This window comes from Callithrix jacchus, chromosome 6, assembly GCF_049354715.1.
Source record: "Callithrix jacchus isolate 240 chromosome 6, calJac240_pri, whole genome shotgun sequence".
Taxonomy (NCBI): Eukaryota; Metazoa; Chordata; class Mammalia; order Primates; family Cebidae; genus Callithrix; species Callithrix jacchus.
This window is the reverse complement of record NC_133507.1, coordinates 51,538,184-51,555,212: the sequence shown is the minus strand read 5'-3', so window position 1 is coordinate 51,555,212 and position 17,029 is coordinate 51,538,184. Positions and strand designations below refer to the sequence as shown.

At 37.8% G+C, this 17,029-nt stretch overlaps 1 protein-coding gene across 1 annotated transcript in view; it reads right to left on the bottom strand.

The window, feature by feature from the left end:
• The window catches only part of PDE11A (phosphodiesterase 11A), a 409,487-nt gene that overhangs the window by 213,951 nt on the left and 178,507 nt on the right, over positions 1-17,029 (bottom strand). Inside the window, exon 6 of the mRNA XM_002749280.6 lies at positions 4,306-4,438. Coding sequence (XP_002749326.3) covers positions 4,306-4,438 — 133 coding nt within the window. The remainder of the gene's footprint in view (positions 1-4,305; positions 4,439-17,029) is intronic.

The window sequence follows — 17,029 nt, the reverse complement described above, 5'->3', positions numbered from 1 at the left end:
TTCAATGTTTCCATGTGCCTAATTCTTCCTTGTCATGAGACAAGAATCCAGATTAGCTGAGCTAAGGAACAAAAAAAACTTGTATCATTAGTGCTCAGAATAATTGTGTTCCTGATAAATTTAAATCCATGAAGTACACTTATGTTGAGAAAATTTGTTGGAAATAGAAGAAATGCTCTGAAAAGGATTCCCCATGCTACCTCTTTGCAAATTATCTTTCTTGTTAACCAACCTCAGACAATTCAGAGAAGTCAGTGCAGGGAACAAAAAAGCAAACACTTTTTTTAGGGCAGATAACAATTACCAATTAATCCTAGATTTAAGAAATGTTTCTTAATATTATACTACTGAAAAATAACTATTCAGTTATGATTACTAGGAGAAAAGATGGACTTATGCACCACACTCAAGAAAGGACTCAGATCTTTGTAGGCAATATAATTCTAAAAGGTGTTTCCTGTCTCTACGATGATTCTAGAATCATTTTTAATGGTGGTAAAATCACCTTTGGAGAAATTTTAACAGTGAGAGAAAATTATGGCAGTGAAGGAGTTCTTATCTGGCCAATCTCCATCTTTCCTGTATCCTTCAAGCTGCTCTGAACTATTTCTGGGCTTTGCTCAGGCTAACTTTCGGTGACATTTAGTTGATAGTTTAAATGATTATAGCTCTTGTTTCTCCAAAACTCAGTTGTCTTTGTAAAGCTAATGAGAGAGCACCAGGCTAGGAGGAAAGAGGAGCCTGAATTCTGCTAAGGTGTAGACATAAATGATTGTCAGCCATTATTCTGGAGGTCACAAGATATGCAACTTCCCCAATTACTCTTGCAGATAGCATCACTACCCTAGAATTTAAGATTGGCCTTTTGAGGTATCTTTTCAGGTTTTCTGGCATGTCTGAGGAGACCAGTGGCTCCACTTGGACCGACCAACTACTCCTGTGGCCCTACCCAGAAGCAACTTAGCACAAATGAGAACCATTTCCCACATGCCTATGATTACACCCCCAATCAGTCAGAAGCAAGCACCCATTGCCTAGTTCCTCCAATCCCTTCCTGCAAACTATTTTTGAAAAACTCTAGCCCCCACATTCTTGGGGAGATTGATTTGAGTAATAACTCCATTTCCCATATGGTGTGGCTGGCCTCATGTCTATTAAACTCTTCCTTTATTGCAATGCCATGGTCTTGTTTTATCTGTGCGACGGGCAGCAAGAACTCATTGGATAGTTACAGTGGGGTGAAAGTATGAAGCAATTTCATTTTGTCTGATATATGTATTTTTTTATCTTGAGGGAAATACTTAACACGCTAATGAAAAAATATTACCTGAAATGGTTGTCTTTATTTTATGATCTATACCATCTTACATCAGGCATTGTGGGGAAAAGGTTCAGGTCTCTTAGCCTCTTGGGAGAGCCCTGTGACTCAGTCTTGAGTCTGTTTCATTTATTATTAATAAACAGTTGCCACCTGTCCCTGAGGTAAAATATAATTGAGGAGAGAGGAAGCGTAAGCAGAGAAATAGTTTTTCTTGACCTAGTGTGATACACAACACACATGTACATACACACAACATATACACACACATTGTAGGACATATCTACTAAATGTCTGTATTTAGACAGAACATAGTCTCTCTCTTTCTCTCTCCCTCTCTCTCCTTCATCCCCAACCTCTCTATCACCTTTATGTGCATTAATTTTTTCTCTCAGCATGAGAAGAAAAATTTAAAGTACCTTTGAATTTCAGTGCCACACAAAGAAAACATGTAAAAATCAGCATACAATGCATCTTCAGATTTTCAATTAAAATATAGTATTTTCTGCACTGCAGATTGAAAGCATCTGGGTGGGGGACTAAGAAATAATGATAGTTTAAGTTCATGCTTTATGATAGAGAAGAAAGTGATTTCATGAAAGAGTCATTGCTTAACCTACCACAGTCTACTGTCTTCAGACATCATTGCTTCTCACCACTGGATAAGGACATGAAATTTTTATGACCAATCCCACAGAAATAACTGTTGTCTTTTTGCCTTTTGAGACTTCCCTATTGTTCTTTTCATGGATCAGCAGGACAGGCTGCCTTATTGGACTGGACTGTGAACATGGAGTAAAATGTAATATGGCTGTATCACTAATTAGAAAGGGATATGGTAAAAATCTGACTGTAGTAAAATAATATAGTATATTCAAACTCACTATATTGTAATAGCAGGAAGTATGCTTGAGATATTAATTGTGCTTATTAAATGTGGTATTTTTCATAAGAAAAAAGAACAATAATTAGACAATGATTTTTTATTCCCTGGTAAAGGAAAAGATGCTTGCAGTTTATGGCCCAGCATATCATTCTCCTAGATATAAATTCTAGGAAAACTGTTATACTTGAGCAGCACTTAGAGACATGTACAAGAATGTCCTTGCAATGCTGTGTATGATAGTAACCCACTGAATCCAAATATTCAGTCACACCATAGTGGATAAACAAAATGAGGATTATTCATATAATAGAATACTTTGCAGCAGTGCAAATAAATGAATGCATTACATGTTTACACAACCCGGTAACGAAATGTTGACAGGAAAAATAAGTAAGTCAATTTATGTAATTTATTCAATGTTCAGAGCCATGAAAAATATAACAACATATTTGGCTGGGATTTAAACATGTGCAATGAAATGATATAGAAAAACAAAGAACTGATAAGCTCAAATTCAAGGAAGAGAGAAACATAGCACATGGCAAAAATACATAAAATATTTCCTAACCCAACCACAATGCAAAAGGATATAAATATTGAATCTTTAAATCATTGTCATTGCACCAGTCATATAATCAAGTTAGTGGTGTTCTATTTTACAAGTGGAGAACTAAAGAAGGTTGAACTGTGAACTTTCCCAAGGGAAGTAACTCAAAGTTAAGATTTGATGTATCAAAACTGAGGAGAACTAGAGGGTAGTCAGTGTTAGGACAGCCAAGGGAGCAGCTGGAAAGGCGCCCAACCCAGAGTAGGAGTTCATGTAAGGACTGAGGAACCTCTAACCTCAAGAAGGAATAGAAAATACATGGAAAATGTAGCCTGGGGAAGATAGTTCTAGGCAGCTACAGGGAGGTGGTAAGTTTGGGAATATAAGGTTTTCTTGCAGAGATCTGGAAAGATGATCTGACTGAAGTTGTAAATTAGACTTGGACCCCACCTCCCTGCCATCACTATGTCCCAGCCACAGACAATGGAGACAGCACAGGGCAGCATTAAAAACAGGGGCTATGGAGTTTGAGAGGTAGCAGGACTGAATCCTCGTCTGCCTCCAGACCCATAAAGCAGCTCTCAATTTCTGTAAATAGGAATGATGACATCTACTTCTCAGGGTTGAACGTTAAATGTTTACATATCATCATTACCAACCTATCTCCTGTTTTGTAGCCAGTACGATCATTCTGAAATATAACTCTTGCTTCTTTCTCTTTAAAACTCAATGGTTCTTAATTTGTACAGAACAAATACTCCAACTCCTTAACATGCCTTTCAAAGTCTCTTGGTGATCTAGTCCTTGCTTCCCTCTCCAGTTCCATGGATCGTGGCCTTTCAGCCATGTTAGACCATCTCAATTCCCCAACGCCTCATGCCTGCTCAACTTTGCCTGGAACATGTCTCCTCACCCTTTCTCACCAAAAAAAGCCTGCTACTTTTCAGAGCTCAGCTTGGCAATCTTCAACAGGAAACCTTTGATTTAATGAATATGTATATTCAGTATGTGTATATATACATGTATAGTATGCATATGTACATAGAAATTATCAGTTCATTATCATATCAGAATTTATCTGGATGACACTCTACACTACCTTAGAATGTAAACTTCAAAATTGTTGTAATATATTCTGTATATGAACACAGTGTGCCTAGATAATTAACATTAAACAGTAACACCAACCAATTAACTATTTCTTGGGAGCAATTTTTATAAATATGGTAGTTGTTTTAGGTTCTATTGAGAAATAACTCTGTTATATATAATTTTTTAATTAAATAGTTTATAGTTTAACATAAAATATACCCAATCATAAAAGAGCATCAGACTAAGGATAACCATCTTGCTATAAATCAGGGTAGAGTTAGGGAATTTTTTCTAACTTAGAGTCAACAGTGGGCAATGCTAAAAATAAGATCACAGAGGAAGGATGCAAAAGAATTGTCAGCAAACTCGGGAATTGCTGCCGAATGTTCCTTTTTGTGTTTCAACTTCTTCCACAGTGTGAAAACTAAAGCTTAAGATTGCAACCAGAGGGGCTTCTCTTACCTCTGCATCAAAGCGCGGATCCTGGTAGGCATCACTGATGTTCACTGGAAGGCCTGTTGAAGCAACGAGCTCAGCAACGCTGTTATTTATTAGCCAGTCGGAGTATGATGATTTCTCCATGCTTTCTTTGAAACTATCAGAGCACCAAGGGAGGCAGGAAGAAAAGAGAGAAACATAAGTTTTCTTGAAAGCAAACCCTATAAACTACACTAATAGCAGGATAATCTATTCTTATTAAGAAGTAATAAGTGACATTAGTCACAAAACAATAGCAAGGTATTATCAGAAGCTACTTCAAAGTGACCTACCTGCTATAACGTATAATAATAAAATCCATGGGCAGAAACTATAGATTCCCTATGATTTAGAGAGCAACTGTAGGTTGTATTTAAGTCCCAAAGCTGGCAAACATACGTAAGGACCAAAATTAACAGTAAGACACCAACAACTAATAAAATTCCATCAACCTCCCAGCTTGCCCTGTTAATTGAACAGACTAGACGTTCTGGCACAAGGAAGAATGAAACCCAAATGGGGAAAAATCAGAAAGTAAATTGAGACTTTAAAAAATTACAAATGTAGCAAAAGAAGTCTAGACTATGGTCTTTTTAATTAGTAATTATTTGAAAAATAATTTTACTATCTTAGTAATTATTTTAATAACTATTTTAGTATCTTAGTAACTATTTACAGAAATGCTGTGAGAATTAGTTAAGACAACCTATTCCTCTCCTCCTTTCCATCTTTTCCTCCACAAGTATATGTTAAGCACTGCCAGGAGCTGCAGAGCACAAAATTGAGAACTGTTCAAATTAGTATTGGCAAGGAGAATTTTCCTGGAGGATGTCCGATTTGTGGCTTGGCAAGTGATAACTGAAATTATGTGAATGGACACAAGTATACTAGGGCAAGGTTTTCAAACTACCTTCTGTGGAACCCTTCTGTGGGTTTCATGATATGTTAATGAGTATACTACAGCAAGAATAATAATCACTCTATTGGCTTTTTAATCTAAACTACACTATATGTAAGAAAACACTAAACACACATATCATCTTTGTTATTTTGCAATAATGTGCCTGTGTGAAATTATGCCATGCTGAAAAGGCTGGAAACTGCATGGAAGGGCCACGTAGATATTACTGCATGAGTGAGTGGGACACGTAGATATTACTTACCATCATTAATATATCTCGTCTAATGATTGCTGGCCTGTGTCTGATAAATTCAGCATGTATTTGTAATGTCATTCATCCCTTATTGCATATTAAACATTAATAATACATAAACTTATTCTCTGTGGCTCTCTGGCTGAAAAATGGAAGTTTTAATAAAAAGCGGAGTCTCATAGATCTTAGATGGCGCTTAAATCAAAGAAGTAAAAAGACTGAGTACTTAGAAGAGAAAGCTTGATTTTCTAAAACAAAACCAAACAAAAGAACAAACAAAAAAGTCTTTATTTTCTCTTTGCCGTTTTATACCTGTGTGATGAAATTTTATGTTGTGCTACATTGAAAGCAAAATCTAAGAAGAAACATGAAAATGCACCTCATATGAAGATCTAACTTAATGAAGTCAATTCTAGGTTTACGAAAGAGTGTGGGATAAATTCTGACCTTTCTTTCAGGGATTAATTGGCTTACCAGTTCATTCTGCACTGGGTACATTATTCCACATTTTAATTTTTAAGGTGTGCTGTGACCACATTGTTTCGAAGCTGCTGACCTAGAGTGTTCTGTGGAGCATGGGAAGCAGCGCTGCAGCAGGAGCTGGGGAGAGGTCTGGGTATATAAGTCAAGGGAGGAACTTGAGAAGTGGTCAGGTAGTGGGGAGCTCAAGGAAGGAGCCAGATTTAACAGTAAGTGTCAGCAACTTTCAAGCTGGCTCTTTCAGGATGAGAAAGAGTTCAGGAAGGAGAGATTGGAGGTGTTAGAAGGAAACAGCAGGAACAAAAGACACAAATGCAGCAGAGTACAGAGTGTGTTCTTGGCACAATGAGTAATCGTATGGTGGAATAACACTGAAAAGGAGGTCAAGTGTCAAAGGTGAGGCCCTCACCAAGTTGCTGAGACCTTAGTTATAGGCAATGGAGAACTGTTTAAGAATATGGAGCAGGGGAGTGACGTGGTTTAAGATGTGATTTTAGAAAGCTTAATCCAGGGACAATGAGCAAGAAGACCTGGGTAGGAGACACTGAAGGTGAGAAGAGGTCTGGTAAACCACAGATGTCATGCAGATGGGAGGCAATGGTGCTGGTGACTCAAGATGTACCACAGAAGGTTCCAAGGCTCCATGGCCACATAGCAGTGGCTTACGTTTTGCTCCCGAGTGCCTGTGGCCCTATTAGCAGAATGCAGTTGTTTTAAGGAGTGGGGAGATAAGGAAAGATGACAGATATTCTGTAAGTCTAGGACATATTCATTTTTGAAAATCCAGGAACAAAACCTTATTAGTCCTCAGAACTGAAAACTCTAATCCAGAGTTAGCATAATTTTCAGGGAGAGTAAAATGCATGAGATCACTCAGGGACAGAACACACAGGGAAATCTATATCTAGGGAAAGGATGGAGAAGAAATTTTAAAGAGGAAAAACTTAAACTTATTGCTATATACTGTGGGCCAAGGGTCAGGCCTGATACTTTACCTAATTAATTTGTTTTGTCCTTAGATAAATCCTATGAGACGGATATGCTTCTCTATATTTTATGGATCAGAAAATGGAGACCTGCGATGCTCAATCACTTTCCTAAATGGAGATAAGATTTTACCTAAATCTGATTCCAAAGTCCTAAATTGTACTATATTGTTCCATTGCCTTTCAGAAGGAGTTAATGGATAGGGTTATAGCAAGAATAGGGTGGGTCGTCACCTAAGAACAAAAAGGGAGGGGCAGTCCACATCAGAGAGTTTAAAGACAGTGCTAAAGAAAATAAACACTTCACTCTGAGACTTTAGATGGAGGAAGGGGGAGGAAAAACCATTGGAGTTGATAATTAAGAGCTTTAGATTCCTAACTACGGAATTCCCAAAGAAGATACAATGACAAAAACACTTACTGAGCAGGGGCTTCTGAAAAACACACTCTAAATCTTTTTTTTTGAGACGGAGTTTCGCTCTTGTTACCCAGGGTGGAGTGCAATGGCGCGATCTCGGCTCATCGCAACCTCCGCCTCCTGGGTTCAGGCAATTCTCCTGCCTCAGCCTCCTGAGTAGCTGGGATTACAGGCACGCGCCACCATGCCCAGCTAATTGTTTTGTATTTTTAGTAGAGACGGGGTTTCACCATGTTGACCAGGATGGTCTCGATCTCTTGACCTCAAAAACGCACTCTAAATCTAAAACATGCTTAGAATTTGACTTGGTTCAGTATGCATACTGCATTGAAATCATTGTAAAAATCATTGAACAGTGCAAAAGGAATATTGACTCCTGTGCAAGGCACGGTTGAGGCAGTTTCTAAAGTATAAGCTATGATCTCTGCCCTCAGGGAGCTTGCTACTTAGCTGGGGAGATGAGAAATAAACACTGACTTTTAAACAATACAAAAATTAAATGCCCAGTTCAAATTTCAAATGAAAGATTTTTCACATAGCTGTATTGACATGTTGCCAAGTCAACCGTATCAATCACAAATGCTGAAGAAGTCCATGGAGGGAGAAATGACTTCAGGTGTTGTAATCTAGCTAAAGCTTCAGAGAGGAGATAATATTGCAACAGTGCAAACAGATTTTCTGAAAGTCACCTCTACATTTCTTCAGTTGAATGTTGCACAGGAACATAAATTAAGACCTGAGTGATAGGATTCTCAGAGAGACAGTCAGGAAAGTTGATTTATCACTTGGTATGTACGTCAGTCTTAGTCCATTCAGGTGCTATAGCAAAATACCATAAGTTGGGTGACTTATAAGCAACAAATATTTTTTTCTCACAGTTTAGAGACTGGGAAGACCAAGATCAAGGCACTGGCAGATTCAGTGTCTAGTGCCTTCTTGCTGTATCTTCACATGGCAGAAACAATGAGGGATCTCCTGGGGCCTCTTTTATAAGGGCACTGATCCCATTCATAAAAGCTTCACTCCCATGACCTAATCATCTCCTAAAGGCCCACCTCTTCATACCCTTACATTAGGGACTGGGTTTCAACATATGAATTTTTGGGCAGACACAAATATTCAGACCAGAGTAATCACATTCTGGCTTACGCACCACCTCAGTTTTGGAATTGCTAATGGTCTACTATAACAGAGAATCATAACACTGAATTAGAGTTTTCAAAACCCTGCTTCTTTTCTTTAAAAACAAAAGGTGATTTTATGTTATGATTAAGATCGTGAGTTTTGGCATACCTCAATCAAATATCCCCTTTGCTGCTTTCTAGCAAAGTGATCTCGGGAAAGCTTCATCTATAAAACAGGTATAATACTCCTCTGGAGATTAAGGTGATAATTTATGCAGAGTGCTCAGCATATTATTTAGCCCACAGCAAACATTTTCTAAAAGCATCACAACTTTCAAAGCAAATGCTGCACATGACAGTACCCTTTATACATTTCAGTGATGTGGTGTTGTGAGTTTAATCACAAAGGAAAGGGCCCAGATTATTTCTGCTTTTGGAAGGATACATCTAACTAAGGATAAGCTCTTTCAAAAAGTTCCTACAGCTTACCTACCCTGATTTATGAGGAACTTTTGATTCAGTATGGTTTTCTTTTTTGCAACTGGTTTCTGTTGGGACAGAACATGGGAATATCACAGCCACGGCCACGTGTAGTTGCGCCCTATAAAAGGGAGAAGTGGAGGCTGAAATTAGTCTAACTGTGCATGTTTGCTTGAAGTTGCAGCTACCTCTAGAGGGTACCTTTTCCTAATTCTCACAGAGACATTCGTATGGGCTTTCAGTGCCCCTCCTTCAAACTTTTCTTCAACACATCTGAAAAGTGGGCATGTAATCTCAACTAGAGCACCATCAGTGACAGGAAACCCACAACCTATCATATATTACATTATATTTTGTGGCAGCTCAGTTACTTTCTAATAATCATTATCCTTTGTTCCAAGTTCCATGGTCTGTGGCCAAAGAGCATGGATCTCATTATCTGACAGCCCTCCAAATATTTGGCAATAATTAACATGTCCCCCATGATTGTCTCCCTAACATCGTTCTTCTCCCACCTGGCTCCAATCCTTTCAGTTACTCCTCTTGTGACATGCCTTCCTTATCCGTACCATGCCAGTCCTAGATGTAGTCCCCCTGTTAACAGTCCTTTTGAGTATGAAACCCAGTCCAGTCCACAGTCCTCTCCATGGGGTCTGAGTAGGAGTAAGGGGGTTTGACCACCTCCTTCATTCTAGACCCTGTTTCTACCAACAAGGTCAGTAGTGATAGTTCCCAATAGGTCTTATTTTTGATAAGTTTTTGGGAGTGTAAATTAATATTCAAAGTTGAATTAACCAATTTTCTTGAGTCCAAAAACTCCCACCAGAGATATCAAAGCCCAAAATCCAATACTAAGATTTTCAGTTTGGGCCAGAACCAAGATAGACTCCCTGCTGTTTGGAAACACAACTACACCTTGATTACTCCAGGCCTCCAAAGCTTATGGGTGCACATGAGTTCATGTGAACTCAGTGGTTCTTAATTGCCACGTACATAATTGTAAGACCATAGACACCTCTGAGTCCTTCCCAATCTCCAATCTTTGGGGATACTTATTCTTTCATTCAAAGCCCCTTGTTAAAGCCTCCTGCTTAGAAATCACTTGAGGGAGCCTGACCAATGGCTCCCAGAATGCCAAAACTTAATGGAATAAGGGAAGAATACTGTCTGCCAAGCTCTATGCAGCATTTTGGTGCCTGGGCCCTAATGCCATATTGCTTGTGCTGACACTGTCACAAGTTTCCTATTTAAACAGCTTCTTTAGCCTTTGCCCATACCCCTCTCTGTAGACATAGAGGGTAGGGCTGGGATGCCCATCCACATTAGAGGAGTACTCATGTACCAAATCCTTCTTTCAACAAACAAAGACCCTTATCAAGGTCTTCATGCAAGTGAATTCTGGTATGAATGTTGGGGTGTGTGTGTGTGTGTATAGCCAAGACATTAGCTGTACATTGGTGCATAACAAGAAAAAATGGCATAGAATTCTTAACAACATTCACTCGTTATTGAAGACTAATGGTTGATTCAGAAACCATTCAAATATTTCCAAAGTTTTTTTAAAAAGCAAACCAATTCATTTGTCCATGTTCAATAGGTTTTTACATTCAAGCCACAACACTATTTGGATCCCAATAGTGGGGAAATTTAAAAAAAAATCTGACTTAAAGGAAAAAAATAGCAGACAGAAAAAAATATATTGAAAAAAGGGTCTGAGAAAAGTAAAAGAAATATAGTTGACACCTGTACTTCAGTGAAACTTCCTTAAGAGGCCATGATTAACCGCTTAACAGCTTATTTTAACTCTCTAAAAAAGTAGACCTCCCTAAGCTCAGGATTCATTTTGGAATAACACTCTAATTGTAACGAAATCTTTTATCTTGTTATTTTGCTAGAAAAAAAGGGTATAAGAAAATGTATACTTTTAAGTGAGTTTCATATAAAGGAATGTAATTTAGGTTCTTCTCAGTGGTGTCTTGCTTCCAAATGTGAGACCCAAACTGACTTCAAAGAGAGCTTCATGAGCTCAAATATATTGACTGTGGAGGGATAAAAGAGAATTGTTATATTACAGAAAACACATAATTCCTGAAATGTGGCTGCCCCTGAAGTGAGGGCCGGTGAGATACACATAAACTTCAGGGTTGACAAGTTGCAGAGTCATGTAGGAGGTAAATCGATACAAGCAAAGCAAAACAAGACAAAATAAAATCCCCCAGAACGAGTGGCTTCAACACCTTTAATTATCTGAAAATCCTGTTTTAGCTGAAGGTTCAAATACAGAAAACTGTGTGAAAATAAAAGGACTACCTTCAGCATTACTTTCAAAGAAAAAAAAAGAGTCTATATTAGAAGACAAAGCATCTTAATACAACAGTGCTAATCATTAGACTGCTTGTGTTGATGTTTCTTTCCTCAATGTAAGGGTTTACTTAGACGTCTTCACGACAAACTCCCAAGATTCCTTCAAAAACGACCACTAGTTTGGCCTCTACTAAGTGCTGGACAGGAGTGGGTCAAATCTTGTATTAAGTGAACAATAAGGATCTTTTCCTTTTTGTTGAAAGAAGCCAGCACAGGGAAACCCATCCTCATATGGATGTCAGCCTAGCCCAGCCCCTGCTTATACAGAAAGGGGTATGGGCAGAAGCTAAAGGGGACTTTAAAAAGTTTTTTAAAGACTTAAAAAAAAAATTGTTTTTATCTTCTTTCTCTTCAGGGAACTCTTACTAATGATGATGAAATGCCCTAATGGAAGGATGTGGAAGTTGGTCTAAGTCGGTTTTTAGAGGATAAGTAAGAGTTCGCCTGGAAGAGAAAGAAGATAAAAACAATTCAGACAATACTATAGCATGAGTAACGCTTGAGAAGTATGGGGTTTTCTGTTTTGGTATTGTAAATAATAGAGCTAATGCTTAGGATACATGGTGGAAGTGATGAATTAGGATACTGTGGAAGAGGCCAACCAACATATTGTGTGGTTCCATGCACAAGCTTTGTATTCAAAACTACATTCATATAGATGACCCTTTTTGTTTTTTGTTTTTAAAACGTCTTTTTTAAACTTTTAAGTTCAGGGGTACATGTGCAGGATGTGCAGGTTTGTTACATAGGTAAACATGTGCCATGGGGGTTTGTTGTACATGTGATTTCATCACCCAGGTATTAAGCCCAGTAAACATTAGTTATTTTTTTTAATTCTCTCCTTCCTCCCACCCTCCACCCTCCAGGAGGCCCCAGTGTGCATTGTTCCCCTCAAAGTGTCCGTGTGTTCTCATCATTTAGTTCCCACAGCAGGCAGTATTCGTTTCCCGTACAGATGACTCTCATCTGTATCAGCAGCCCCTAGAGTCCAGAGTTCCCTATGTACATACCTAAGTACTTTCTGGAGACTTCCTCCTGAGAACTTCAAATTTACCATTTTCAAGACTGAACTAACACACAACCCTTGATGCACTAGTGGTCATTAATGAAGACTGTGACCATTAACTAAAAATAGATTTCAAGGTGGGACTGAAAGTTTCAACATGAACACAATGTATTTTCTCATGGCCAAGGAATGATTGTCAATTGCCCTTCTGACAGCTTGAGTGGTACCCAGTGAAGGGTAGAAGCCAGAAAGGCAAAGAGTCAGGAACTCAAAGAACTATTTGGGGCAGATTAATTTTTTTGCTTTGCAAACCAAATATTGATTTTTGATATATATGGTAGTATTTGACATTTTGTTTCATTAACTAGAGGTCAATCTGAGGTTGGGTTCGCAAAAAGAAACTGCATTCCTTACTTTTTCCCCACTCAGGTCAGCCTGTCTATCCCGGGAATCCTTCCTGAAGCCTCCAGCTGTGCAATGCTTTTTGAAGTTGTCTTTTAATTAGGAGATTAGGGAACTAAGTAAATACCAGTGGGACTCAAAGCTAGGACCTCAGCAGGAGAGTCTCGAACACCCAGGTCTTGGGACATTAATAATCTTCTAATGGCTTAAGTATATCTTTGAAGGTTACTGAACAAGTCTTTTAGCCATAAAAAGTAATGGGAAAGAATGTAATTAACAAGCAGAATCTGCCTGTCAGCTCTTACCCTGTGGTAGGAGAAGAAGATGCTCTAAGTTGCAGGAGTTGCTAAATTTATCATGATCTGTTAGTAGACTTGCTTTAATGTCTTGCCTGAGGACACTTCATTCCTCTCATTTGAAGCATTTTGTATTATCAGAAATTAAGACATGGTAACTAAAGAACACATTTTCTATCTTTAATTTCCTCAACTTCTGCAATGAGAATGATGGGATTTATCACCCCTACAAGTTGGTGTCACTGTGGGGCTGCGACTCTCACATGGGTGTCAGATGGCATTGCTGAAAGTGGTTGGCATCTACCATTTAGCATCATATAATGACAACTGCCTGGTTATTTCACAGCTGAATAAATCTGGGATTTTAAAAAAATCTTTTAAATTTGCCAATATTTCCTATCTTTGAGATTACATATAATTGTATTCTTATCTCTGATTTTTAGTTTCCATAATGGAAAACAAGGGAAATAAAACTCACTTTTCAGGGCTGTTTTGAGGATAAAATAATAAAATGTTGAAGAATGCATAGAGAATAGAAGGCTCTCAATATATATCAGCTCTTTATGTCACAAAGATTTTTCTTTTATTAAAAACACCAAGGTGAGACATGTTCTGTTTAACTGCTTAACTCCTGGAGCAGTAAAGAAGATGTTAAATGTTTTTGACTGTGACATCATTATCAGATTTGGAGAAGTACTGAGGAGAAAATGTGCCAGCTGGCAAAACTGGTGTTAATAGAGCAGTCTGAATTCTATCCTGCTGGAGGTTTCAAGTGGCCCCACAATATCTCTCTGTGAGGGTGCTGTGGACACCTCCATACACATACATCTCTAGATTGAGGGCCCACCTTCCCAACAAGTCCTGCACACACACACACACACACACACACACACACACACACACGAAGCAGATTCAATTTGTTAGAATATGAATTAAAGCATGTTAAATGAGAGACCTACTAAAGCAAAAGAGTCAAACATAAAAACCAACTGTTAAGGTTTCTAAATTGCCATAATTCTGTTTACTGCATAGTATTAATCTGAAGGAGAGCTGACCTATATATGCTGCTTTATTATGCTTGATCTCAGTACTTATTCTTGTGGCTTGTTGTTCATGGAAAATTTTTATAGCTTTCATTCTCATCTGGGACAGTTTTACTAGAGTGACAAGTTCATTGGTCTGAAACAAATAGGGGTAATGACAGCATTTCAGTCTTCATAGTCAAAGCCATGAAAAAGAAAAGATGGAAATTACATAGGTTTAAGAGGTAAAGACTAGATGCTTAAAAAATCCATTTCCTTGAGCTTATTAAAATGAATTTGGAGGATTTACAACTTCAGTAGGGGTTCCTCTCCTTCACTGAAGTTTAGTTCTTAATATCATGCAAATGAGGCACAGACCCATACCTCACTAGTGCCATGCTGTATATTTATAAAATAGTGTTATTGTGGGGGAAAATATGCAATCCCAGAAGTATCAAAGCAACATGATTCCCTAAGGGATGTGTTTAGGTCAAGCTTATAGTGTTTCCTTAGATGACCCCAACTTCATACACTCTGCATATTCTTTAGTGAAAGGTGGCAGAAAATATCTGGGTGACTCTGTAGCAATGAAGCTTCCTGGTAAATGAAGTGCCATTGGCACCAAGAGGGAGCTTCAGAGTTCAACCTCTGGCACCAGTCTTGTCTTCCACTGAACCAATTCAGACCTGTTCAGCCACCCCCTTGCCAGACAACTGAATGGGAGTAGAAATGAACCTCTATGTTTATCTGGATCACTTGCTCATCAATTGACAACATTAAATATTGGCAAAATGAGGTTCAGCAACCCTTAATATGCTAGACAGTAGTTAAAAAGAAAGTCCTTGTTTAAAGGAAGTTACATAGCAACACAAATCTTGCTTACATTCCAAGATGACTGGTGGTGGTAGTGATGGTACTGTTTTAATTTTTTAATCTTGTAGAGGTTTTTTTCATTTCCTTGACATTGAAATGTGTAGCATATTTTTATTAATACAAAACACCTATTACATCCTTTCTAGAAGAGGCACAGTAGAAGAAAGAAGATCCACGGAGAAGAAAACAGAAAAAATACGACATTCATTATATTCCGTGGAAATATTTTGTCTCATATCAGTGCGTAGACTTGATTTACATTCCCTATTACCTTGGATAATAGAGAAATAAAAGAAAAAGTAAAGAGAAGAGGAAAGATGTTCCAAATTGGCAGAGTAGATCACTGAAAATTTGTTTCTCCATAAAAGCAGTGAGAATACCAGCAAAAATTGTAAACATCAACTTTTTCAGAACCCTAGAAATTAACCAAAGGCTTGCAACAATCCAATGAGTATTTATTCAACGATAGTTGAATCTCAGGAAAAACAGCAAGATCTATGGCTTTTTAATTTACCTTGTTTCCATCTCCCTCTCTCCATCTCTGGGGTAGCTGTGAAAATCAGCAGCCTAGCAGCCAGTTGCAGAGGAAGAATGCATTTGGAGCTCCCCAAAAGCTCTATACCCAGATAAGTGTCACTATTTGACCTGTTTGGCAGTTCCATGGAAACCTCCATTTCCAGAGCTTGTCTTTATTTGAACTGACTCAGAGCTTGTTCACTAAGAACAGACTTTATCCCCAGAGATTTCTGTGGGGAAAGTCAGCAGCAGTTGTTTAACATGGCAATTGCTTCAGGTGGTGATAACACTTGCAGCTAACAAGAAGCTGAGCAAAAATCTTAAAGATCTAAGCTTGGGAATGAGATACTCCCAGAAGGCTTTGAAAAGCTTGTACATATTCATAGACATCTAGAATGTATACCCCCCTCCCACACAAAACTGTAGGAATGTCCAGGAAAGAACTGAGGAGGCTCTTATTTCTAGCAGATTTTGAAGCTCTGTGTAAGTAGAAAATGAAAACAAAGTAAAATTGCTGTCATAGAAAATGAAAACTAAGTAAAATTGTTGTCATTTAAGGCATCCTCACATGCACATAGAGTTCCTCAGCAAAGGCTGGAAGACTTATTGGTTCAGGCTTTTAAGAAAATCTTTTTCCAATCATTAGCTAACAACTAAGCTAACTGAGCAGAGCCTTCAGTTGCCATATCCCAAATACAATACAACTTTAAATAATTAGTTCTAGAAAGTCACTGAACAACAAATAGCAGTAACAACAATAATAGCAACAAACAAAAATGGCAACAAACTTTAGATGATGGGGTGAGGGGATAGACTTGATTTCCAGTTTCCACATTATGTTATTCAAAATAGTCAGCTTTCAAGAAAAATTTATAAGACATGCAAAGATATAGTAAAGGATGCTCCATATATAGAAAAAACAGTCCATCAAAACTGTCCCTAAGTAAGCCAAGATGTTGGACTTACTAGACAAAGTATTTAAATAAATTATTGTACATACATTCAAAATACTAAAGGAAATCATATCATACCTATTATTTGAAATAGCATAATAGAGTGACCATAGTCAATAATACTTAATTGTATATTTTAAAATAACTTAAAGAATGTAAAATTGGATTGTTTGTAACTTAAAGGATAAATGCTTGAGGGTATGGATACTCCATTCTCCATGAAGTGCCAATTTCACATGGTATCAAAACATCTCATGTATCCAATAAGTATATACATCTACCATGCACCCACAAAACATTTTTAAAAAGAAAGAAAATATTTATTTATTTAATGCAAAAGAAGGCAGTAAAAAAGGAATAGGGGAATACAAAGGACGGAAGGCGTGTAGAAAGCAAATACAGAAAAGGTGATGTAAATCCGACGTTATCACTAATTACATTAAATGTAAGTAGATTAAATACTCCAATCAAAAGGCAGAGATCAGTAGAATAGAAAAAATAACATGATCCAATTTTATGCTGCCTACAGGGACACACGTTAGATTCAAAGACATGACTAGGTTAAGGTAAAAAAATGAAACAAGTTTATATATTATACAATGCAAACAGTAGCAAAAGAGAGCTGAAGTGGCTAT